This window comes from Podarcis gaigeae (assembly GCF_964106915.1).
Source record: "Podarcis gaigeae genome assembly, chromosome: 10".
Lineage (NCBI taxonomy): Eukaryota > Metazoa > Chordata > Lepidosauria > Squamata > Lacertidae > Podarcis > Podarcis gaigeae.
In genome coordinates, this window is record NC_139686.1 from 72160795 (window position 1) to 72186267 (window position 25473).

General features: G+C 42.6%; 1 protein-coding gene across 6 annotated transcripts in view; it reads right to left on the reverse strand.

Annotated features, from left to right (window-relative positions):
- Nucleotides 1-25473, reverse strand: part of CACNA2D1 (calcium voltage-gated channel auxiliary subunit alpha2delta 1) — a 399180-nt gene that overhangs the window by 78187 nt on the left and 295520 nt on the right. For all 6 annotated transcript variants that reach the window (XM_083701347.1, XM_083701346.1, XM_083701345.1 and 3 more), the window contains exons 11-12: nt 19763-19921; nt 14517-14627 (exon numbers count right to left, since the gene is read on the reverse strand). In XM_083701347.1, the coding sequence (XP_083557473.1) occupies nt 14517-14627; nt 19763-19921 (270 nt within the window). The remainder of the gene's footprint in view (nt 1-14516; nt 14628-19762; nt 19922-25473) is intronic.

Below are 25473 nucleotides of genomic sequence, written 5' to 3' on the forward strand. Positions count from 1 at the left end.
CACAATATTGGAAATTATAATATAAGAATTGAAACAAGGTGATAAATTGCTGGGTAAAGTTTGAAAAACTTAGAATGCAGGAACGAGAGATGTGAGGAAGTCCAAAGAAGTGAAGAAAATATGGTTATTGTAAAGTTCTATGTTGTTTTGTTTGTTTTTTTATTGTATTAAGAAAATCTTTAATAAATATCTTATAAAAAAAATGTTTGTAAAAATGCTATCTCGTGTGTTGGATTAATCAGTTTTGCAGACTGCCAAATATTCCCAATTCATACTAGTGGACCAATTTCAGCTAATGGGGCCTTATGAAGAGGAAAGCTTAATCAATCTGTGTCATTCACCAGATGCTATGACATTACATGCACAACAAGCCATTAATTAAATAAATGTATGCATGAGAAGCAGACAGGATAGGCAATTATTCTTATGAGTAAATGTGTTTCTGCAAAGTGATAGACAAATTAGGTGAATTTTAAATTCAATTATAATGCACACTTTTTGAGTGGCTCGTCTGACATTCTTCAAGACGGCTGGTCTTCTTAACAATCAGTGACCCAGGATTTTATTATAATTACAGTCTCTGACCAGTAAAGTTTTGACAGGCAGAGCCCTTCTTCCCTTTCTACATTCAGCTTAACTCCACTCCTAGGGCGGAGGAAATCCAGGAACCAACAAGAACTTAGAAGAAGGGCTGCAGAGAAGGAAAATGGAAAAGACTTACCGGTACTTCCCCACCCTCTAGTTCTTAACAGACTCCATGGTCACAGCAGGGCAGGCAAGGATGACCAAGGAGCGCCTATTGTCTACAAACCCCCAATCTCTTTTAGTCGCAGCAGCAGATGTGAGAAGTGGGGAAGGACTATTCTCCCCACAGTAACTGCAAACAAGATTGCTCAGTCTAGACGCAATGGTGGAGTGCTTTTGAGCTGTGAACCTGCACTTTGGATACACAAATTCTAATATAAACGTAAGTGAACTCCCCTCCCCCTATTACATCTAAAATCAAATTAACACACTATACTTATTATTATTCACCTTGCCCCTTGTTCTTGCAGCTCTTCCGATACCTCAGAATACGTTAATAATCCATTTTTTTCTACAGGGTGGCTGTATAACTTGTTTCCATCCCTCCATAGACTATGAGCGACTTTTTGAGAGGATTTTTGGGTTCTCCAAAGTGTGTTGCTTGACAAACCTGTCCTGGAAATTGGCTCTAAGATACTGACTTCTTCTTTGTCCTAATAGTTCCGTCAATTCCCATTCTGCTCTAACATTAGTAGATCCATTTACTTCTTCATGGAAAAAGTCTACTTTTTTCTGAGAGCCATTCTTTGGGGTGAAGGATTTGAGCTATTGATCTTGACATGCTATCTGTAATTCTTTTGGCTCATGATTGTGTATGCTAAATGTGAAGGATTACTCCCAGTTTGAGACCATTATCGTTGCCCAATTACATAAGAACCTTTTCTATTTGACTAGATGTCATGCTATGTCATTTTTGGTTCAAAGAATAGCCTCTCATGAAATGTCTTCGGGTGAAACTGAATCTCTTGCACATATGTTTTTTTATTGCAATTTTTATAAGTACAAGAGAATGCTTGCTGTTTCCCTTAATAAGGACACTTTCTGGGAGATTAAATAAATTGCTGCTTTCTTTTTTTTCCTTGATGGGGTTAATGCCAGTGGATAAACATTTTTATTAAAGCTCAACCTACAATGTTTGATCCCCTTCATGGATCACTGCCTTGCCGTGGCGAAGGGGCTTGAAGAACTCAGAGAAGCTATGAACTATGCCGAGCAGGGCACCCAAGATGAACAGGTCATAGTGGAGAGTTTTGACCAAACGTGATCCACCTGGAGGAGGAACCGGCAAGCCACTCCAGTATCCCTGCCAAGAAAACTCCATGGACAAAGACAACAGGCATATAAAAGATATGACGCTGGAAGATGAGCCCCTCAGGTCGGAAGGCGTCCAACATGCTACTGGGGAAGAGCGGAGGACAAGTACAAGTAGATCCAGAGCTGATGAAGCGGCTGGGCTAAAGCTGAAAGGACGTTCAGTTGCGGATATGCCTGGAAGCGAAAGGAAAGTCCAATGCTGTAAAGAAAAATATTGCATAGGAACCTGGAATGTAAGAACCATGAACCTGGGTAAGTTGGAGGTGGTCAAAAATGAGATGGCAAGAATAAATATTGACATCCTGGGCATCAGTGAACTAAAATGGACGGGAAAGGGTGAATTCAGTTCGGATGACCATCATATCTACTACTGTGGGCAAGAAACCCGTAAAAGAAATGGAGTGGCCCTCATAGTCAACAAAAGAGTGGCGAAAGCTGTACTGGGATGCAATCTCAAAAATGATAGAATGATCTCGATACGAATCCAAGGCAGACCTTTTAGCATCACAGTAATCCAAGTTTATGCACCAACTACTTGTGCTGAAGAAACTGAAATTGACCAATTCTATGAAGACTTACAAGACCTTATAGAAGTGACACCAAAGAAGGATGTTCTTCTCATTATAGGGGATTGGAATGCTAAAGTAGGGAGTCAAGAGATAAAAGGAACAACTGGCAAGTTTGGCCTTGGAGATCAAAACGAAGCAGGGCAAAGGCTAATAGAGTTCTGTCAAGAGAACAAGCTGGTCATCACAAACACGCTTTTCCAACAACACAAGAGACGATTCTACACATGGACATCACCAGATGGGCAGCATCGAAATCAGATTGATTATATTCTCTGCAGCCAAAGATGGAGAAGCTCTATACAGTCAGCAAAAACAAGACCTGGAGCTGACTGTGGCTCAGATCATCAGCTTCTTATAGCAAAATTCAAGCTTAAACTGAAGAAAGTAGGAAAAACCACTGGGCCGGTAAGATACAATCTAAGTCAAATCCCTTATGAATACACAGTGGAAGTGAGGAACAGGTTTAAGGATTTAGATTTGGTGGACAGAATGCCTGAAGAACTATGGATGGAGGCTCGTAACATTATACAGGAGGCAGCAACGAAAACCATCCCTATGAAAAGGAAATGCAAGAAAGCAAAGTGGCTGTCCAATGAAAACCATCCCTATGAAAAGGAAATGCAAGAAAGCAAAGTGGCTGTCCAATGAGGCCTTACAAATAGCGGGGGAGAGAAGGCAAGCAAAATGCGAGGGAGATGGTGAAAGATACAGGAAACTGAATGCAGATTTCCAAAGAATAGCAAGGAGAGACAAGAAGACCTTCTTAAACGAGCAATGCAAAGAAATAGAGGAAAGCAATAGAATGGGAAGAACCAGAGATCTGTTCAAGAAAATTGGAGATATGAAAGGAACATTTCGTACAAAGATTTCCATAATAAAGGACAAAAGTGGAAAGGACCTAACAGAAGCAGAAGACATCAAGAAGAGGTGGCAAGAATACACAGAGGAATTATACCAGAAAGAAATGGATGTCTCGTATACCCCAGGTAGTGTGGTTGCTGACCTTGAGCCAGACATCCTGGAAAGTGAAGTCAAATGGGCCTTAGAAAGCACTGCAAATAACAAGGCCAGTGGAAGTGATGGTATTCCAGCTGAACTATTTAAAATTTTAAAAGATGATGCTGTTAAGGTGCTACACTCAATATGCCAGCAAGTTTGGAAAACTCAGCAGTGGCCAGAAGATTGGAGAAGATCAGTCTACATCCCAATCCCAAAGAAGGGCAGTGCCAAAGAATGCTCCAACTACCGCACAATTGCACTCATTTCACACGCTAGCAAGGTTATGCTTAAAATTCTACAAGGAAGGCTCAAGCAGTATGTGGACCGAGAACTCCCAGAAGTGCAAACTGGATTTAGAAGAGGCAGAAGAACCAGAGACCAAATTGCAAACATGCACTGGATTATGGAGAAAGCTAGAGAGTTCCAGAAAGACATCTACTTCTGCTTCATTGACTATGCAGAAGCCTTTGACTGTGTCGACCACGGCAAACTATAGCACGTTCTTAAAGAAATGGGAGTGCCAGATCACCTCATCTGTCTCCTGAGAAATCTCTATGTGGGACAAGAAGCTACAGTTAGAACTGGATATGGAACAACTGATTGGTTCAAAATTGGGGAAGGAGTACGACAAGGCTGTATTTTGTCTCCCTGCTTATTTAACTTATATGCAGAATTCATCATGCGAAAGGCTGGGCTGGATGAATCCCTAGCCGGAATTAAGATTGCCGGAAGAAATATCAACAACCTCAGATTTGCAGATGACACAACCTTGATGGCAGAAAGTGAGGAGGAATTAAAGAACCTTTTAATGAGGGTGAAAGAGGAGAGCGCAAAATATGGTCTGAAGCTCAACATCAAAAAAACGAAGATCATGGCCACTGGTCCCATCACCTCCTGGCAAATAGAAGGGGAAGAAATGGAGGTAGTGAGAGATTTTACTTTCTTGGGCTCAATGATCACCGCAGATGGTGACAGCAGCCACGAAATTAAAAGACGCCTGCTTCTTGGGAGAAGGGCAATGACAGGCCTAGACAGCATCTTGAGAAGTAGAGACATCACCTTGCCAACAAAGGTTCGTATAGTTAAAGCTATGGTTTTCCCAGTAGTGATGTATGGAAGTGAGAGCTGGACCATAAAGAAGGCTGATCGCCGAAGAATTGATGCTTTTGAATTATGGTGCTGGAGGAGACTCTTGAGAGTCCCATGGACTGCAAGAAGATCAAACCTCTCCATACTGAAGGAAATCAACCCTGAGTGCTCACTGGAAGGACAGATTGTGAAGCTGAGGCTCCAGTACTTTGGCCACCTCATGAGAAGAGAAGACTCCCTGGAGAAGACCCTGATGTTGGGAAAGATGGAGGGCACAAGGAGAAGGGGACGGCAGAGGACGAGATGGTTGGATAGTGTTTTCGAGGTTACCAGCATGAGTTTGACCAAACTGCGGGAGGCAGTGGAGGACAGAGGTGCCTGGCGTTCTCTGGTCCATGGGGTCACGAAGAGTCGGACACGACTAAACGACTAAACAACAACAACACAATGTTTGATACAAAGAATTGTTGTTTTAAAATAGATCTGTAGAATATATTTTCCTTTGACCTATCCTTCATTTGGCATGTATTATGGTCTGTTTAATAAATCTGGATTGATGATGACACTACACTTCCACTAAGCACCCTGGGGTTGGTTTGGGAGATGCCCTCCCTTACCCCGGCCACACAATGACTGCTTTGACATACTACAGATACAACAGGGAAACTGACAGCAGGCAGGGGGTGCACATAGATTTAGCATGGTAAATGCATTGCAAAAATAAAGTGCATTGCAAATGATTTCAGGGAATCATTACTTAACTCTTTTTGCATACTAATGCAAACTAAAAAAAAACAACCAAACAGTTTTGAGCCCTAGCACTACAGTTAGACTAGGGCTCCAACTGAACCTCAGCTGCTGACTAAACCAGCGTTTCCCAAAGTGGGTGATACCACCCCTTGGGGGTGCTGGGACAATCCTGGGGGCAGTAGGAGCCTCTGGTGCAATTGGGAGGCATTGAATGAAAATAAGGGAGCTGTGGAAGTGTAAAGCAAAAAGAGAAGAAATTTTTGAAAAGCTGTTTGTGCTTGCTTTATCTGCTGTGTGGTGATGCTGACCACAATGTTGGGCGCTGTTGTGGGACAGCAACAAGGCTTCCCCTGGATCCGGTGGTTGTGCTGGAGGCAAGAGGTTTTCCTGGGCTTGGGGGAACCCTTTTTGGATTCACCAGGCCCAGGAAGCGGATCACAGCTTGCCTGCCTATTTACAACATCTTTCTTTATGGTGTTGTAGGATGTAGGTGGAAATATAAAAGAATGCAAATTTGTCTCTGTTTTTGCTCACTTACAGAAGGTAGATTTCCGGGGGGGGAGGGGCTGAGTACTTTATTTTTTTAAGGGGGTGGTAGCTGCAAACCTCGGGACTAAACCAAGGACTAAACTAATCCAAACCTTGGCTGCCAATCAATGGGGGTTTATAGAGTGGAGGTATCCCAGCGCATCTGCAGCCTTACTGTGTTTGGCAGCTGGGAGAGAAGGCAGGATGGTCACAGGCCTTTGTGCACACTAAATTGTTCTTCTCAGCTGAAGAAGGTAGGCAACCCATATGTGTCAGCAGGGGTGTCGAATTGCCCCCAACACTAAGGGGGGCCAGTATCATGTGACATGTCCTGCCCCACCCAGCACAATAGTGCTCTCCCAGTGGCATCAGGGGATGGGGGGCGCAGAGGGTGATCTTCACTCTCCACACTTCCTGCCCAGCGCCCCCTGCTCACCAAGCGGCAGCAGGGGACTCAGCCCCCTCCTCACAAATATTGAGGGGGCCGAAGCCCCTTTCGCCCCCCTACAGCTGGTGCCCCCATGGGCCAGACCTTTCTGTTTGCATCACAACCATCTGTTCTGAATCCAGATGAAGACATGGGAGGCAGCTCAACATTTCCGCAATTGCTAGGGTCTACTCACATTTAGCAAAGAAGAATATAATACTGTCAGCATGGCAAAATAAATGGATAGGTCAAAGATAGCCAACATAGTGCCTTCCAGATGTTGTGGGACAGATGGGGGCGCTGTAGTCTATCAACATCTGGAGGGCACTATGCTGGGTGTTCCTGGAATAGATGATAGACCGACAGGCAGATTATCATTATACAGAAATGATATGGTGTGCACTGGAGTCATTATCATGTTCTTTCGACTACTCAGAGTTAATTTGGTTACATAAAACTCCAGGGATTTATGGTGCAAGTTATCTATAGAGACAGAAAACAACTTTAAATATAACCATATGCCAGCTAAAAAGGATGAACCCAGTAATTTATAGGGACACTTCTCAGAGCCTAGATGTTCAGGGAAAGCACAAAATGTTTATTATTTTCTTCTAACTTGTCAACTTGAAGGTTAAACAGAAGTCAGGTTGAACAAAACAATGTAAGCAAAACTGAGTAGGCAATGTCACGTGATATGCAAACATTGCTGGAAGATGAAATTTTATCAGTTCCAAGCAACAAGGAGACACAAGATATTCTAATACTGACACAAACTATCCAATATGTTCATAGAAAATACCGTGGCTGTTATTCAGTAAGAGGAGTATTCCATAATCATTGTAACCATAGAATTTCTTCTACATCTTAAAGGCACAAAAATGCTCATGGAACAATTGCTAAGTGTATCTCATGTGTGAAGGACATGGACCTATAAAATGCCCCCACCTCTAAAATACTCGAAAGTGGCAACTATGAGAGGATTAGGCCAGGCTTTCAACAGTTTTTGAGGGAGGGAGGGAGGGACACACACACACACACACATACACACACACAGGCAGTTTCGTGATGTCATGTCTCACTTAGACATTGCATATTAGATACTTTGTGTCACGTTCATTCCTGGAATCTTTAGAAATTTGCAGACCTACTAATTGTGATTCAAATAGTTGCAATGCATATACAGTGGTGCCTCGCAAGACGAAATTAATTCGTTCTGCGGTTTCTTCGTCTTGCGGATTTTTCATCTTGCGAAGCGCGGATGCACCCTGGTATTAACGGTTTTAAGAAAGCGGAAACAAACTCGCAAGACGTTTCGTCTTGCGAAGCAAGCCCATAGGGAAAATCGTCTTGCGAAGCAACTCAAAAAACGAAAAACTCTTTCGTCTTGCGCGTTTTTCGTCTTACAAGGCATTTGTCTTGCGAGGTACCACTGTAAACTAGCCTTTCATCTTTCAGCGCTTAAATCTTTGCTCTACTGCCTGTTACCAGTTCTTGTGAATGAAGCATATTGTGAATACGCTCAGTCCCATGGATTCATAACTATATTTTGCACAAAGCTTTACAGTATTTTGTACCTAGGTAGGGCTGCCAGATAACAAAATGTGCATACACCCCAAGCAGCCCAGCATAAGTGGTTCCCTCCTAGTTAAATTATTCTGGATGAAACATCTGCTCTGGATCCATTCCAGTCCGGCTTCCGCGCTGGTCATGGGACCAAGACGGCTCTGGTCGCCCTAACAGATGATCTCCGCAGGGAGCTGGATCGAGGTGGGTCGGGGCTGCTGATTCTTCTAGATCTGTCAGCAGCCTTCGACATGGTCGATCACGAACTCCTGGACCACCGCCTTGCCGACGTGGGGATCCAGGGCACAGTCCTTCAATGGCTGCGCTCGTTTCTCTCTGGTCAGGGACAGAGGGTGGCGCTTGGGGGGGAATTGTCATCGCGCCACTCCTTGGTGTGTGGAGCGCCTCAGGGTGCGATTCTCTCCCCGATGCTTTTTAACATCTTTATGCGCCCCCTCGCCCAGCTTGTCCGGAGTTTTGGGCTGGGTTGCCATCAGTATGCCGATGACACCCAGCTCTATCTGTTGATGGACGGCCATCCTGACTCGGCCCCAGATACACTGACCAGATGTCTGGAAGCTGTGGCTGGATGGTTACGTGGGAGCCGGTTGAAATTAAATCCTCTGGCTGGGGCGGGACGATATGGGATTGAGGGGGCAACTCCCATCTCTTGCGGGGGTGCAATTAGTGCCAGCACCGTCCGTTAAGAGTTTGGGTGTAATCTTCGATACCTCCCTATCTATGGAGGCGCAGATTACAGCTATAACAAAGGCGGCATTTTTTCATCTCCGCCAAGCTAAGCAGTTGGCCCCTTATCTCTCTCGCCCTGACCTAGCCACTGTGATCCATGCGACGGTCACCTCCAGACTGGATTATTGTAACTCGCTCTACGTGGGGCTGCCCTTGAGACTGACCCAGAAACTCCAGCGGGTGCAGAATGCCGCGGCAAGACTCCTTATGGGGTCTTCGCTGCGAGATCACATTCATCCGGTGCTATACCAGCTGCACTGGCTCCCGGTGGAGTACAGGATCAGGTTTAAGGTGCTGGTTTTAACCTTTAAAGCCCTATACGGCCTAGGACCCTCGTACTTACAGGACCGCCTCTCCTGGTATGCCCCACAGAGAAACCTACGGTCTGCAAATAATAACATCCTCAAGGTCCCAGGCCTCAGAGAGGTTAGGCTGGCCTCAACTAGAGCCAGGGCCTTCTCGGCTGCGGCTCCAATCTGGTGGAACGCTCTGTCACAAGAGACTGTGCCCTGCGGGACCTGACATCCTTCCGCAGGGCCTGCAAGACAGAGTTGTTCCACCAGGCCTTTGGTCAGGGCGCAGCCTGACTCCCTCCTCTGGCAACCTGCACAGAATCTTGCTTAATTAGTTGCCATTAATTCGATTTTAATTGATTTTTATAATGAAATATTTTTAGAATGTGTGAATATCTGATAGTTTGATTGTTTGATTGTTGTTAGCCGCCCTGAGCCCGGCTTCGGCTGGGGAGGGCGGGATATAAATAAAATTTATTATTATTATTATTATTATTATTATTATTATTATTATTAACCAAACCCCCGAATCTGGCACTTTTCTGCTTTCTACCTGACTTGATGCTGCTATTAAATTTGCTTTCTGTTGCCAATTGTTTTATTTATTGATGCTTTAAAGGTTCTATTGCTTCAGACTTGTTAGCTGCCTTTGATTAAGGCGCTGAACATAAATAACTAAAATAAACAGGTAAATTAATATGCACATATCAAATACAGAACAGCTGTGCCAAAGTATAAACTTTGCAATTTAGGATGGGAAGAGAGCGATTCACCTGGGTGCTCTTTAAATATAAGTACAATTGTCCAGGGTCATTTGATTTCACAGTTCAACAGATTGTGATTTTGGAGCACATATCTGACCATTGTGCATCACATCACACATCTAGGGTTGCCATTTACATTATGGGAGTGGTGAAGTTGCTATTTTCCCACTGAATTCTTCCAGTGCTGTTCCAATAATGTCAGAATAGTGAAATCACACAAACGTAGCAACTGATCTGGTTACTTTTCCTAGCAAAGTCATCCGTCCCCTGGAATGAGCAAAGTGGCAAACAACTGTTCGAACTGGTAACCATATAAGAACCAGACAGCAGACTTCTTCTGACATTCAGCTTAAATGGATAAAGCATCAAGTGGGCAGGGCAAAGGTGCTCTTTGCAACTTTACCTGAAGAGGTCTCATATATGCTGGCAATGAAATTTTTAGTATAGGATGTTAATGCCTTTTCTAGTTATCACTTTTAGTAGTGGAAATGAATGCACAGGGTACTAGAAAGCTGCAAGCTCCCTGCGATTGCTCCTTATACATGACTTGGCAAAGTTAATGAATAGCAAAAAGCTATCTTGTAGAAACATGGGACTTAATTAAACACTTCTTCTGGTGCTATCAGTGATAGGGTACAGGTCCCAGATCTGATTAAGTTTTATGAATTCCCTAATTCAATGTGCATTGTTTAGTCTTAAAAATATACATGATGCCTAGAAGTCATAATGCAAAATGAGCATTCTGCTCAAAGGTTAGTTTGAAAGTTCAATAAATGCAAATAAAATCCAGAATATCTAAAGTGAATAAGCAACTTCTTTTGCTTGCCTAAAACAGATTTAAACTTGCACCTATCAATTTTCAGTAAAACTTCTTTTTTTAACTGTTACTTTTTGCAGTATGCTGAATAAAGTCATTATCGCAATTGTAAATGATGGGAAAGCTCTCAGCTCAATATTGAACTTAGGGATAAAAGCTTTTTCTGTTCTTTCTTAGTTTAAAGAAAGAGAGTTCATTTTTTAATGAGCTCAATTCCCAAATTTGGACACTCCTGTGTATCAAATGATGCCACTGGGAACGTGAATGTGTTCAAAACTCCTGGGGGATTTTATCATTATAAGATCATCCCTTCTTCTTCTTCTTCTTCTTCTTCTTCTTCTTCTTCTTCTTCCTATTGCAACACTAAGGTTTTAATCCTAACTTCTAATTCATGTTGCTGGATCCATCCATCCGCCAGTCTCCACTACCCTGGAGAAGTACGGTACATCAGTGAAGGACTTCAGAAGAATATAGGGGTGGATTTGAGAACTATGATATGCTTGCTTTGTTGACTGTTGTGAGCTGCCTCAGGCATTTGTGAGAACAGCATAAGCAGGAGCAGCTCTGATGCTGGCTGTGCAGGTGGGCTGACAGAAGTGGGTTGGCTCCACTAGCGCACCTGCCCATCCCTGCATTGTCCAGGCAAGAGGAAACAATGCTGTCGTCTAGATTGCTATACAGCTACACGCCACCATGCTTGGCTGCTCCTGAGTATAATTACAATAAGTATAGTAAAAATAAATGGTACAAAATCAATAAAACATAATTGGGATTGATCAATCAGTAGAGCACGAGACTCTTAATCTCAGGATCATGGGTTTGAGCCCTACACGTTGGGCAAAAGATTCCTGCATTGCCGGGGTGGACAAGATGACCCTTGTGGTCCCTTCCAACTCTACAATTCTATGATTCTATGTTACTGTCGGCATTATCTCTGCCCCCCCCCCTTTAGTAAGAATGACTGAGAATTTCAGGAAAAAAATGTGGCCTCATTGAACACTCCCCAAAAGAAACAAACCATACACTGTATTAAATCTCCAGAGATTGCTGCTCCCGGGGGGAGGGGGGAACCTGATTCTTTGACAATAACTGGCCCAAACAGGCAGGAGGCATCTAGCTGGCCATTGTGAGACAGGCCTCATCCAGCTCTTCTAAGAATGGCTCTTCTTTCGTTCTCAATGAGTTTGCCAATATTGTCATCAAGTCCTTAAAAAATCTGGGGGCTTCCCATGTAAGTCAATTACTTTTGTGATATAAATGGATTTGTGCTTCTGTTTACAGTTAAAAGCAGACTCAGAATATGCAAATTATTCAAATGTCTTCTAATAATTTAAAATAGTAAAGAAAACATGGGTGCAATATACAAAATTTATTGGAATCCACTTTGTGAAACCCAAAGCTGGCATTTGCAGATTAGGCTGAACATGCAATGCCAAAATGTGGGAGGTGGCAGGGGTAGCATTAAAAAAAGAAAGAAAAAGAAATCACACATTTCCCACTGTAGACTTGATCTAGCCTTTTTTCTGTATTCAGCCTTCCCACTATAGTATGATGATACTTGTAATGCATATATGCATGTTACTTGAGGGCTTGCTCTGTACATTCTTAATCAATGTTCTTTACTAACAGATTAACAAGTATAGCCATAAAAGATATAATCTGGTGGCTGAAAAATTACTATTTTTATCTTGGGAATAATTAAGTAGCAAAGTATAGCTTAGTTTCCTAAAACATCTAAAACAGATTTTTCTTTTGCAGGAAAAGTGAAAGATACCATTCAGTGAACAGATGTTACACTCATTAATCCAATTTATATAGAATCTCTTCTCTCAGACGATATTCATTTGGACAGTCACAGAAAACATGACACTCTGTGAAAACACACAAATAGTTTTGCAGCAAAAGCACAAGCACAAGGAAAAATAAATAATAATTTAAACAGCCATGCTTGCAACAAAACAAAACAAAAAGCATTTCAATGGAATATTGGTGAAAATTGCCAAATTTCAATGGAGGAATGAACACTGAATAATTGAATGAGCACTGATGAATTAATGCTACACAGCTGATTAGGCTTGGTTGCTATTTTCCACCAACAGAAAGATTTACCTGTACTATACTATACTATAGGCACACGGGTGGGACTGTGGTCTAAACCACTAAGCCTCTTGGGCTTGCTGATTGGAAGGTCAGCGGTTCAAATCCCCGCGACAGGGTGAGCTTCCGTTGTTATGTCCCTGCTCCTGCCAACCTAGCAGTTCAAAAGCATGTCAAAGTGCAAGTAGATAAATAGGTACCGCTCCGGCGGGAAGCTAAACGGCATTTCTGTGCGCTCTGGTTTCTGTCACAGTGTTCCGTTATGCCAGAAGTGTTTAGTCATGCTGCCCACATGACCTGGAAAGCTGTCTGTGGACAAATGCCGGCTCCTTCGGCCTGAAGCCCTTGAGACTCCCGTTTAAGTTTTGGAGTACCAACTGCATCACTATTTTTCCACCAACAGAAAGATTTACCTGTACTATACTATACTATAGGGACACGGGTGGCACTGTGGTCTAAACCACTAAGCCTCTTGGGCTTGCTGATCAGAAGGTTGGCGTTTTGAATCCCCGTGACAGGGTAAGCTCCCGTTGCTCGGTCCCAGCTCCTGCCAACCAAACAGTTTGAAAGCACGTCAAAGTGCAAGTAGATGAATAGGTACCAATCCAGCGGGAAGGTAAACGGCGTTTCTGTGTGCTGCTCTGGTTTCACCAGAAGCAGCTTAGTCATGCTAGCCACATGACCCAGAAAAACTGCCTGCAGACAAACACCGGCTCCCTTGGCCAGTAAAGCGAGATGAGCATGCAACCCCAGAGTCACTATACTATACTATACTATACTATACTGTATACATGCATATATTAACATACACACATGTGCATACACTGTTTGTTAATATATATGTGTTTTCCATTGCAGCCAATAGCTGGATCCTAACACAGTTTGGCATCACATCAAACTGTAATGATATATAATGCGATATTAAGCTGATATTGGAGGCTCAGGTTATTAAAGCTATAGTGAAATTTTGTACGCATGCAATGATGGATCTAAGAGAGTCCAGTGACAATTAAAATGATGCAATCTCTGATAGGTAGAATGGTGAAAATTGGCATTTATTAGCTAGGATCCTCTCTGGAGGAGGAAGAAACAGACCACTCTCCAAGATCTCAGTCAGACACCTTTCCCAGTTTACCATTTCATTTAACTGGAAATGCTAGAGGTTTAAGATACAGGATGCCACGAGAAATAGGCCCCCTGTTTGCTGCTATCTGTATACTAATAGGTTCCAAACTGCATAGCTATCCATGAGTCATTCCAGAACCTTCTTGACTTATGCAGTTAACTACTTCCCTATTTTATCTGCAGGAACCAATCTCAACATGCTCAAGGCTCACTGAAGAGTTTATAAGAGACTTGAAGGGTCTCTGACTAACATTACAGCAATGTGCGAAATTTAATCCATACGTGGTAGTTATTAGAAACTGACTTGCTACATTTTTTCATAGAATTTATAAGCAAAAACTGTACTTTGCTAGTTCTCTTTAAGTGCATTGTATTGTATATCCTTTGCTGTAAGGAACATAGCACTATGAGCTTATGAAAATATAGAATATATAAAAGACAACCCAAAACCTTTTATTTAAAATCACTCATGCCAGGGATGGAAAAGCCAGCCATTTTGCTTTTCCCCCTATTTCCCCCCCTCCAGTTCTTTAGTCAGTTCATTCCATTACTATATCTGTGATTTTATTAAAAATATGTGTGTGAAAATCCATATATATATTTGTGCATATCTCTAATAATGTATTAAGCAAAACTGAATGCATTATTTTCAATAATTTTGAGCGCAAAATCAAAAATATGTTTTTTTGGTGGGAGAACTGTATAGCAAAATTCAGAGAGGGACTGCTGTGTTTTGGTTTGTGTATTGGTTAACAGACTGCAAATTAGGTAGGTTCACATGAAATGCTAACTGAACAAATTTCTCCTTCTTTCCATGTCTATAAAAAGAACTTTAAAGAACCTTACTTTTTTCTCCTTGTTGTATTTGTCAAAAATCTCCTGTGCTTTTTCTTCACCACCATCAGTAAATAACATTATAATCTTGTTGCAATTAGCTCTGAAGACACTGTGGCTGTGCTGGAAGAGATAAAGGCAGGCATTTTTATTTATTTATTTCACAAAATTTATATGCCATTTGATTGTAATAAAACCTCAAAGTGGTTTGCAAAATGATTCTAGTTATGATTCATCAAACAAAATAACGAAATGTTCAGTGGGTGTGATGCAGCCCTCAGAAACAAATTTCTAAAGGGGGCTTTTCCATATATTTCATATTTCACATTGTTAGGTATATAAATGTGCATGTGAAACAAGCACTTCATTATTATTTTTGTGATTTATACATACACCATCCAACATTTTTGCCAAAGACAGCAGGCAAATTGTTTGGGGGCTCTCCTATTTAGAGTGTTTGACTTACTGACTGCGTACATTGACTTCCACATGGAAGACTATGAAGTAGTTCATTTTGCAAGCCCAATTAGGGAAATTTCTTATTTCGAGATTGGATTAATACTTTGACTGGAAGGTGACTGAGTAGGTCAAAGTGCTCCCTCCCACTCTTGAAATCCACACACCTCATGGGGGAAATAGCTTTCCTGACCTCCATTCTAATCATGTACATATTGCGTTGGATCCAACCTAGCCATAATGGACCCAGTGTAATGGATGACTATGATAATTATGAGTGACTAAATTAAGTTCCACTGGTTTAAGTGAATCGCCTCTAAATTTAATGAAGTCTGGCTCCAATACAATGCCTATCCACATAATTTAGTGGATATTAGGTGGGGTAGACCAGTAGCAATAGCAGCCAGCAGGGTAGAGTTCCTCACCTGGCTTCTTAATGCAGAAATCGCTGCTGGTAACTAAGGAGGAAGCTTGCAGCAATCAGGAGATCAGTGTAGTCACTTGCAACAACAGAGCCAATCAGATGCTTCCAGTACTGTACCTGTGAAGGAATGGGTTTCCCAAACCCAAAACTGTGCAGGCAGTTTAAAACTGCACCAAAATCCCTATTTTTCCTTAGCTAAAATGCTTTAACTTGAACTCTTGAGCCGAAACCCAGCTGTATAAACAAGTGCTCAGAACCCTCTCCTTTATCAGTTTGTGACGGCAAGAATGGCCTTGACTTTACCAGCAGAACAGGGAAGACACGTCTGTGCCTTATCGTATATCCTGACCACAAAAGACGCACAGACCTAGTCTGGGAACAGCGCCAGAGAGTGTTCTTGGAGATGGTGACCTCTTGCTCCAAGATAGGAGTAGGAATAGGAAGATCCTTTTATGGTCAGAAGTACAGGAAGGAATATCCTTTTATGGTCAGAAGTATAGGAAGGAATACACTTTTATGGTTAAGAGTGCCGGAGCAGGAACATCTGTGATGTCAAACTGTGTGTACAAGCTGACGTGGCTGGATTCCTGGGGAAGGGGGGAGAGGGTGCCTGGAGGATATATATATTGCATGTAATCTCTCATTTCTTTGGACTTGCTGTGGACTGACCACGCAAGTGCCTTTCTGCTGTTCCGGAGAGCAGAAATAAAGAACTCTTTCTCCGAACCAACCCTTGGTGTCATTTGACTTCCTTCCTCCTGTCCAGGAGCAACGCAGACCCAATCGGTGAACTCCAATAAGGATATACCTGCACAGTCAGTTTTGGGTTTGGGAAATCCATTCCTTCACCTGCAGTGCACCAACCTCCCTGCTGCCCCCTCTCTCCCTCTTGGTATCATCAGCAATCCAGGTGAGAAACACCACCCCACCCCACCAGCCACTACTACCAGGGTGATCCAATTGAAATCTCTGTTCAGCCATGAAGATGACTGGGTAACCCTGGGTGAGTCACTCGCTTTCAGTCGAACATGCTTCACAGAGCTGTTGTGAGGGTAAAAGAAGAAGAAGAAGAAGAAGAAGAAGAAGAAGTAGTAGTAGTAGTAGTAGTAGTAGTAGTAGTAGTTTGGATTTAATATCCCGCCTTTCACTCTCCTTAAGGAGTCTCAAAGCGGCTAACAATCTCCTTTTCCCTTCCTCCCCTACAACAAACACTCTGTGAGGTGAGAGGCTGAGAGACTTCAGAGAAGTGTGACTGGCCCAAGGTCACCCGGCAGCTGCAGGTGGAGGAGCGGGGAATCGAACCCAGTTCACCAGATTACGAGTCCACCGCTCTGAACCACTACACCACACTGGCTCCCCAAAAGTGGGGAGATGCCAGCCAGAGAGGAAGGGACAAAAATGTAGATAAATAAAATTGTAAACCAGCTACTTATTGTTAACCAATGAAATGACTATCAATTCATTAGTATCGAGAAAAATATTAAATTCTACTTCTGAATTAAGAACTTATGCTTAGTACCAATATATCTGCTATTTAAGATTTTCCACTTAAATCAGGGGTAGGGAACCTATCTATGGCTTCCAGATGTTGCTGGACTTCTATTCCCACCAGTCCTGATCACTGGGCTTGGCAGCTGGGCTGATGGGAGCTGGACTCCAGTGACACTTAGAGCACCGCAGGTTCCCCATCCTTGATTTAAGTATCGCTTTGCCAAATAAATGTGAATAAAGAAACCCCAAACCTTTATATTAAGAATGCTAGCACAATGGTTCTGATTCAGAAATAAAACATTCATGGAGAAATAAAAAATGCATGGAGGTTCCAACCTGAAATATATTACTTCGGACGTCTGATAATATAAAATAAATAAAAGGGGGAAATTCTGCATTGACATCAACTGTGCTGCATAAACCCATAAAAAGGGGACTTGTCCTGCAAATCACATTGATTTGAGTAAATTTTAGGCTGTAATTTATGGAGGCATCACCTTTCTGGGGACATAAGAACATGGCTAGGTTCATTTACAATACATTTAAGTAGTATTTTGAATGTGATCAAGTAATCAGCACATGTAAAATGATTTACTAAGTGTGTATTGACCCTTTACTTTACTGTTGGATCTACTGTAGACAAAGGCTTCTATTCCTGCATAGTTCAAAGTTGACCCACAACAGTTTAATAATATTAAATTACTGGAAGATCCAACACTAGATTTCTGTTTCCTCCATAAACTGTTTAGGAATAATGAGTAGCTATGTATCTTTTCCTGGGCAGATGCTACTGAGTAGGGTGTCCATTTCAAAAGTAGCATAATTGCCTTGAACCTTTACTCAACACAAGAGAAAATGGGAAAACCACAACTCTTCCTTTCCTCTTGTGGACAATAGCAATAGTTTATTCCCCATGTAGGAACCAAAGTGCTGAGCACTTTACAGCTCAACTGAGAGTAATGCAGTTTTAAAAGAGAGTTGCTTAAGCACATCCTAAGAAAATAATTTGAAATGTCAACTTAAATCCTGTGTACACATCTCTAATGCACGGAGAATTTGCTATTGATCCTAAAGAAGAAAATTCTGCTGAAGCACTTGATACTTTATAAAATTATCTTATTTAAAATTACAACAGGCTTACAAAGTGACTAGGAGGGAACATCCTCCTCCAGTTATCACTGCAAAAATTAAATTGAACTGCCAAAGCAAAAGTTTATTATTCCAAAGGTTTTCTTTGTCGATGTGTGGAGGAACAGTGGGTAGCAAAATGACTCACAAACAACCTTATTCCTTTTAAACTCACCCTTTTAATGGCTTTATTAAAAATACTTATTTTAATTCTGCTATATATTTTGAAAGCAATTTTCTCCTAGATGAGAAGAAAATAACTCTTTTAACACATTAGGATGACTAAAAATAACTGCCAGCTGCGGTGTTTTGCATTTATGTTTAATGCAGGCATTTAGGATTATTTAAAACAATTTGGTTATCAGAGGCAATGGAAAGGGCTGTATTGCTTTGCTTAAATCATAAACATGCATGTGGACGCCACCATTTGTCTTGCTCTTGTTAAGGTTGGTAACACTTATTATATCATCATGGGCGCTCGCTTTCATTTTTCCAGACCATACAGCACTCCCTATTAGTGAGCCTTGAAACTGACCACAGTTGTTTTCCCGTATGTTTCCTCCCCACTTTTTAATGCTTATCGTTCACATACTATCTTAATTCACACTAACGTCCCTGCAAAACTATTCATGCATATTCCTACTGAACATTTTGTGGGACAAGGCCCATGCATGGACATCTCTACTGGCGCAAGCTGTTCTTGTTCCCTTGGTTCCTGCTTACATAAGCTCCTTCTGCTGTTTTATTGCTTTGAAGCAGCTGCACTTACTGTTAACAACAAATACATCTTGGGGCTAATCCATCATCAATTTTGAACTTAATTCTCCTGCCTCTTCATCTTCCTTATTTCCTAACTCTCCAAATTGTGCTCAGGAAAGTTACAAAGCGCTAAGAACAGAAAATGAGCCCGCCTCACCCCCGCCCAGGTTCTCGACATTCATGGGCCTCTCACAAGGATGAAGCCTCATCTAATGGAAGGACAGCAGCTTAAAAGGGCAGTGAATGGCTTCTGTAAATAGAACAGGCTGCTTTTTCTGATCCTTCCTTCAATCACTGCAGCTGCAGAAATGTCATTATAGTCAGCAGCATCACATCAGCCCACACACTGATAGAAAAGTGGGAAGGAGAGATAGGGGTTGGGGAAGGTAGGTAAATTACCTTCATTTAAATGTAATTTTTCTTACTAGGATTCTCATTCTTCACCCCCCCCAGACACCCACCCCACCCCCCCATAAGCCTATTTATGTTGCCTTGTACTTATTGAAAGAGAAGCACAAACAGAAAGAACCTCCCTACAACACAGAAAAATGGGGAGCCACTGTAGATAACTTCACACTTTACACAACAATTTAAAGTGTTGTGAGTTTGCTGTGGATACACATGAAATACAGTGATATATTGCATGGCAAATGTGTACGTGCGAAAGAGAGAGGTTTGTTCTTAAACACCCACATATGCAGATCAGAAAACTATGGCTCAGTCAAGTCTCAGAGGTACATTTATTTTATGGCTTAATAACATTTGTTTTTTTATCATTCACACTTCCCGTTTGCTTCAGAAAAAGACACCAGATTACCTAAGGAAACTATGGACTGGAAACAGAGGGACTCCTCTGCTAGGACACATCTGTTAGCAAAATACCATCAAGGGGAAAAGGGGGAAAACTCTTGTTCAGTAATAGCAATGCATTCTGTCAGCATTGTACAACCGTATGAACTTCATATGAACCATATGAAGGGAGCAGATTGCTCACACTTACATTTAGCAGCTGTTCAAAGGCGTAACTAAAGCCTTTTTTATAATCGGTGATCCCTTTTGCTGAGATTTTATTGACGGCTTCTTTCAGCTTCTTCTTATTTCTCACGTTAGCTTGTACAAGGTGGTTGAAGCAACTGACATTCTGAGCATTTTCATTGAACTAAAAAAAAAAGGGAAAAGAGCAAAGGAAAAACTGCTCAATAAAGCACATATAAAGGGAATACTGTAGGGCTGTAACTTCCAGGATGCATTCAGAATGGGTATGGTGATGAGACAAGTCACACACAAACACACAAAGTTATCTATCTCCATCAACTGTGTCCTTTGGAAGGATTCAAAAATCTGCTTACGTTCATATAAGTACATTAGCCCAATGGGATTTTGGACTACACCCCACCCCTCTTTGAGCTGAGCAAAAACTACTACATCCCAAACTACTTCTGAATTCTTGAATCAAAGTTGGCAGCTTTCCAAATGACTTCTTGAGATCACGTATACATAGTGCTGTAACATGTAACATAACTCACCAAAATATGCCACGTCGCAAACTGCTACTAAAATGGCCCAGCTTCAGAAGCCGTTTGCCATGCAGCATGGGTGTCATGGACTGGCTGGGAGGAACCCCCAGGGAAAGAAGGCTCAGAGCCTGGGGACTGGTAGTGGGACAATGATGAGTGGCCAGAGGGAGAAGAGAGAGCAGACTAGGAAGAGGTGTCAGAAGCCGAAGAGGTAACAGGGTTTAGTGAGCATGAAGACACTGTGAAAGAGAACAGTCTGGAATCAGGAAGAGGAAGGAGGGGGCAAAGAGGCAGAGATGAGGCAGGCTGCTGAAGAAGGCAGGGGGTGTCTCCCTCCTGCTGTGACCAACTCCCCTCCTCTCTAGTCTCCCAGAACCAGGAGAGGTATGAAGAAGGCAGAGCAAAGACAAGAAGGGACATGGGGAAGGAAGAGGCTTAGGGAACTGTGGGAAGGCTGCCTTATTGGGGAAAGATCTAGAGTTGCTGCGCTCACTAGGCTTGAGCTGTTTTGTTCTTTGAATAAAGAGTTAACTTCACTGACACCTTGTGAGTTATTCCTGACCTGCTCTTGACAATGGGGGAGAGTGTGTTATTGTCTGAAAACATTAAATCCTCCTTAGGCTCAGTGAACTTGTTGCACAGTTCTTTGGATTCAAGTGTCAATTAATAAACCATAATTCAACCAATGTAGAACAGGTTTCGCTGGGTTATAACTAAATCCAAGCATCACCCAGCAGTCTGGAATATGCTGATTGACATTCCTGGTGAAGATGACAAAACAAGCCTGGTTTTCTAATAGATAAAACAATCAGGTTAACATTATCCCCCAAGGACGAGTTACACAGTGGATATTTCCAAGGTCCTGAAGGTCAGGAAATGATTGACAACCATGGCTGTAGGGAGGAAACATAATTCAGGGTTATATTTAATTAATGTGAACTGCAACACACACACACACACACACACACAGAGAGAGACACTACTTAGCTCACAGGAGTATTTCAAGTGTAAAAGCCTCTGGCCTGCCCTGCAAACTGTCCAGTCCTCCCTCTAGTAGCAATAATATCACAACTAAAATAATTTGCTGCCCAAGCCGTGCCAACAATATGACATCCACACAAACATTTCAGAGTTTGGAGTCGGCTTCACTTGAACTCTACATCAACTGAACAAATTCACCCCCCCCCCATTCCTAGTTCATGCCCATAAAAGGAACTTTAAAGGACATAAAATACTTAGGAACTTCAGTAAGTGAAGTCTTTGTATTTGTCCAAAATCTGTGCTTTTTTTTCACTGCTGTTGGTCTATAGCATTATCATCTGTGGAATGGTCTCCCCTGGGAAGCTTGCCTGGAGCATTGGCTACACATCTTTAGGCGCCAGGCAAAAAACACTCCTCTTCTCCCAGACCTTTGGCTAATTAAGTGGTCTATGGCCTGTTAATTGGGAGGGAGCATGGTTTTTGTTTGTTACTATGTTATGTATTTGGGGGTTTTATATTGTAAACTACCTGTGATCCTCGGATGAAGGGCGGTATAGAAATTTAATAAATTCATCATCCTCATCCTCATCCTCTTGTTGTATTGCTTTATTGCTCTGTGTGCTGGCAGGGTGGCACAGGCAGAGATCCCCAATGCCACAAATCCCTACCAGTCCCTGAGAAGGGGCGGGGGGGGGGCAAGGCAACAGGGAGCTCAACGTGGTGCCAGTTCAGCAATGAAAACATTGGATTGACTCCATAGCTGTGCTTTCACTGTATGAAGCTCCTTGCTGCCTTGCTCCCTCCAGCAAGGAACCACCAGCAATGCGCAGAATTGGGAAGACATTAAGGCACACAGGGAGGCTGGTCCATTAGGCTTCACGAGGCAATGCGCCAGCAAGCTCAATCTGCCCTCTACCAGCTTGCCTTCTTACAATCAGTCCAGGAGGCGGCACTGACTTTCCATTTCCACGGCCTTATTTTCAGTTTTGCCCTTGTAGAATTGGTTGACTTTGCCTCTCATTGACTCCAGCTCAGACTGTCATTGGCCTCCCCACTTTCTACTCTCCTAGTCCCAATGGACACCAATCACCACTGATGATAAGAGAAAGGACTACTGGGTGCATGGTAGGAGGGTAGAAGAGCTGGTCTGAACCTGGTGGTGTATGGTGTATGTTGAGTAGCTGGAAGTCCCTTTCAGGTGTGTTCCATGCGACTCATAACCATATGGTGAAAGAGAGTGGCAGCTGCACCCCTCAGCTCTGCTCCCCAGTCACAGCCTTGATGGTCTTCCACCCCACAAGTGCTTGTTCTACACATTGTGGGTGACCCCCCTCTCCCATGATTTAGAGCCCTATGTGGAGCAGCTCCCCAATGTGTGGGTGGTGTGGCCATGACAGTCATGGAGGAATCATTCTCTTCCGCTATGGGATTATGACTGCACAGGGGAGAATGACTGGTGGCTCTGGTGTCTTTGTGGGTCCAAGTAAAACATACAGAACCTTTCAGCCTGCTTAGAAATAAACTCACCAGCCACATATTCATAAACTGTCACAACACACTGCTAGATCCTGTATTTTATTATATCTGGAATAATAAAATGTTGCTGCCTGCCCTTATGGTGAAGGTTAATCATCACCACCACTGTCTTCACCATCCATCCCAATCCTTGCTCATTCAGAACTACATACAAAGAGATGTGTTAAAACTTAAATACTACAATTTTCCTCCATAGAGCAAAATATGACATACATGGATTGAGGAAATCCTGTGATATTGATAGGGAGAGAGATTCAGATTTGCCCAAAGCCACCCAAAATCTCCAAAAACATACCACCTTGATTCATGGCCAGTACTCTATTCTTTACATCTGTTGCTATGTATTGAGTCATTCAACACCCTTTTAAAAAAACAAAAAAACAACAACTTTTCTCACCATCAAATAATGCAGCTTGCAATGAAGCTATCTAACCCCTATACCACACACAAAGCATAATACCACACAGCCTTACAAGAACTGTCTGTCAATAAACATAGTTTTCTAATAAAACTAATAACACATTCAGACTAGAAACCGGCCAGCTTTACAGTAGTGATCCAGCCAATAATCTCTATGTATATAAGATGTTAGGGATGCAGGTGGCGCTGTGGTCTAAATCACTAAGCCTTTTGGGCTTGCCGATCAGAAGGTAGGCGGTTCGAATCCCCACGACGGGGTGAGCTCCCATTGCTCAGTCCCAGCTCCTGCCAACCTAGCAGTTCAAAAGCATGTCAAAATGCAAGTAGATAAATAGGTACCGCTCTGGCGGGAAGGTAAACAGCGTTTCCGTGTGCTGCTCTGGTTTGCCAGAAGCTGTACACCAGCTCACTCAGCCAATAAAGCGAGATGAGCACCGCAACCCCAGAGTGATCCACAACTGGGCCTAACGGTCAGGGGTCCCTTTACCTTTACCTAGATAAGATGTTATTGAAGTAACAAATGAGATGCTGTTATTGATTTTGTTCCTTCTCATATGGAGATCCTCTTTAAACTGAGTGATTCACATATATCAAGGCAATTTGGGAGAGAGGAGGCCTTAATGCTCTAGTGCTACACAACCTTTATTAGGGAAAACACAATAAAATTCAATTAATAAATTAGTATTTGCCTATTAGCCCTATGATACATGCAGAATCATTGCTTTTCTAGCTTCAGACACTAGGTGGCAATATAGTAAAATAAGTATGCTATCCCAAAGCACTGCTCTAAGGGAACATTTTTATTTCCTTTTTACTTAGGGTGTATTTTGAATCTTGAGATCATCTGGACTCAGTCCCAGATCCTATTTTCCAGTAATAGGGGAAGGAATAATAATAAAACAATGCATTTGATCATGTGTAGACGACAAAGAAACTAGACAGAACAATATCTGAGATTAGGAGGCAAGGCCTCTAGGTTTCCATTGTATGACTTTGCCCCATTTATATTATCTGGACTGTTGTGTTTGGTCCCACACATGCCATTCCTGGTAATCTTTTGCCCACATGAATCAGACCATGTAGTGAGCAACCCCGCTCAGTGCGGGTCTGGGTCACTGCTACCATAATGAAAATCATAAAGGAGATTCAACCAACAAATGTCTCGTGTCTGCAAAGTAGTGGGGATGCACAAAACGAAACCCTTTCGGTCTCTTGATCTCCCAATAGTGATTTTTTAATTTTTTTGTTAAGTATGTTGTTCCAAAAGCAGCCTCTAATGATAGGCTTAACAATACTTAACAATACCAGTTTTATCCGATTAATACAATTATTAATGCTAATTATTCCAATGTCAAATTATAGAATTTAATCAAACTGTCCTCCCCGTGTGCTAGATTTGATGACTTCGGTCTTCTACATTTTTCCATTCTATTTGGATATAATAATCCCTTATACAATAGCTACAATCTTTTGATTTCATTTGTGTTGGTATGTTAGGTAAAGGTAAAGGTACCCCTGCCCGTACGGGCCAGTCTTGACAGACTCTGGGGTTCTGCGCCCATCTCACTCAAGAGGCCAGGGGCCAGCGCTGTCCGGAGACACTTCCGGGTCACGTGGCCAGCGTGACAAAGCTGCATCTGGCGAGCCAGAGCCGCACACGGAAATGCTGTTTACCTTCCCGCTGGTAAGCGGTCCCTATTTATCTACTTGCACCCGGAGGTGCTTTCGAACTGCTAGGTTGGCAAGCGCTGGGACCGAGCAGCGGGAGCGCACCCTGCCGCAGGGATTCGAACCGCCGACCTTTCGATCAGCAAGTCCTAGGCGCTGAGGCTTTAACCTACAGCGCCACCTGCGTTGGTATGTTAGGTGATTTATAATATTTCTTTCCTGCACGTGACAGTTTTTCCCCATGGTGTTTTCTCGTACATATGTTATATCCGTGGTTCCCAATGTGGGGCACACGCCCCACGGGGGGGGGGGCAATTTGATTTTTAAGGGGGGCAATTCAAGAAAGAGTTAGATCAAGTTAATAGCTTTCTCCACGTGAACAGTTCACTTTTTGAATAATAAAAATTATATGTCATGGGGGCGGCGGGAATCAGGATTTTAGAGATGCTTAGGTGGGGCATGGCCAAAAAAGGTTGGGAACCACTGTGCTATATCCTTCATTCCTACAACTGTTGATGGCTCCCATCATGCCTTGGGAGAAGAAGTTATCGGTATCTCAGTTTCCAAAAGTCACTGCAGCACTTTGTCC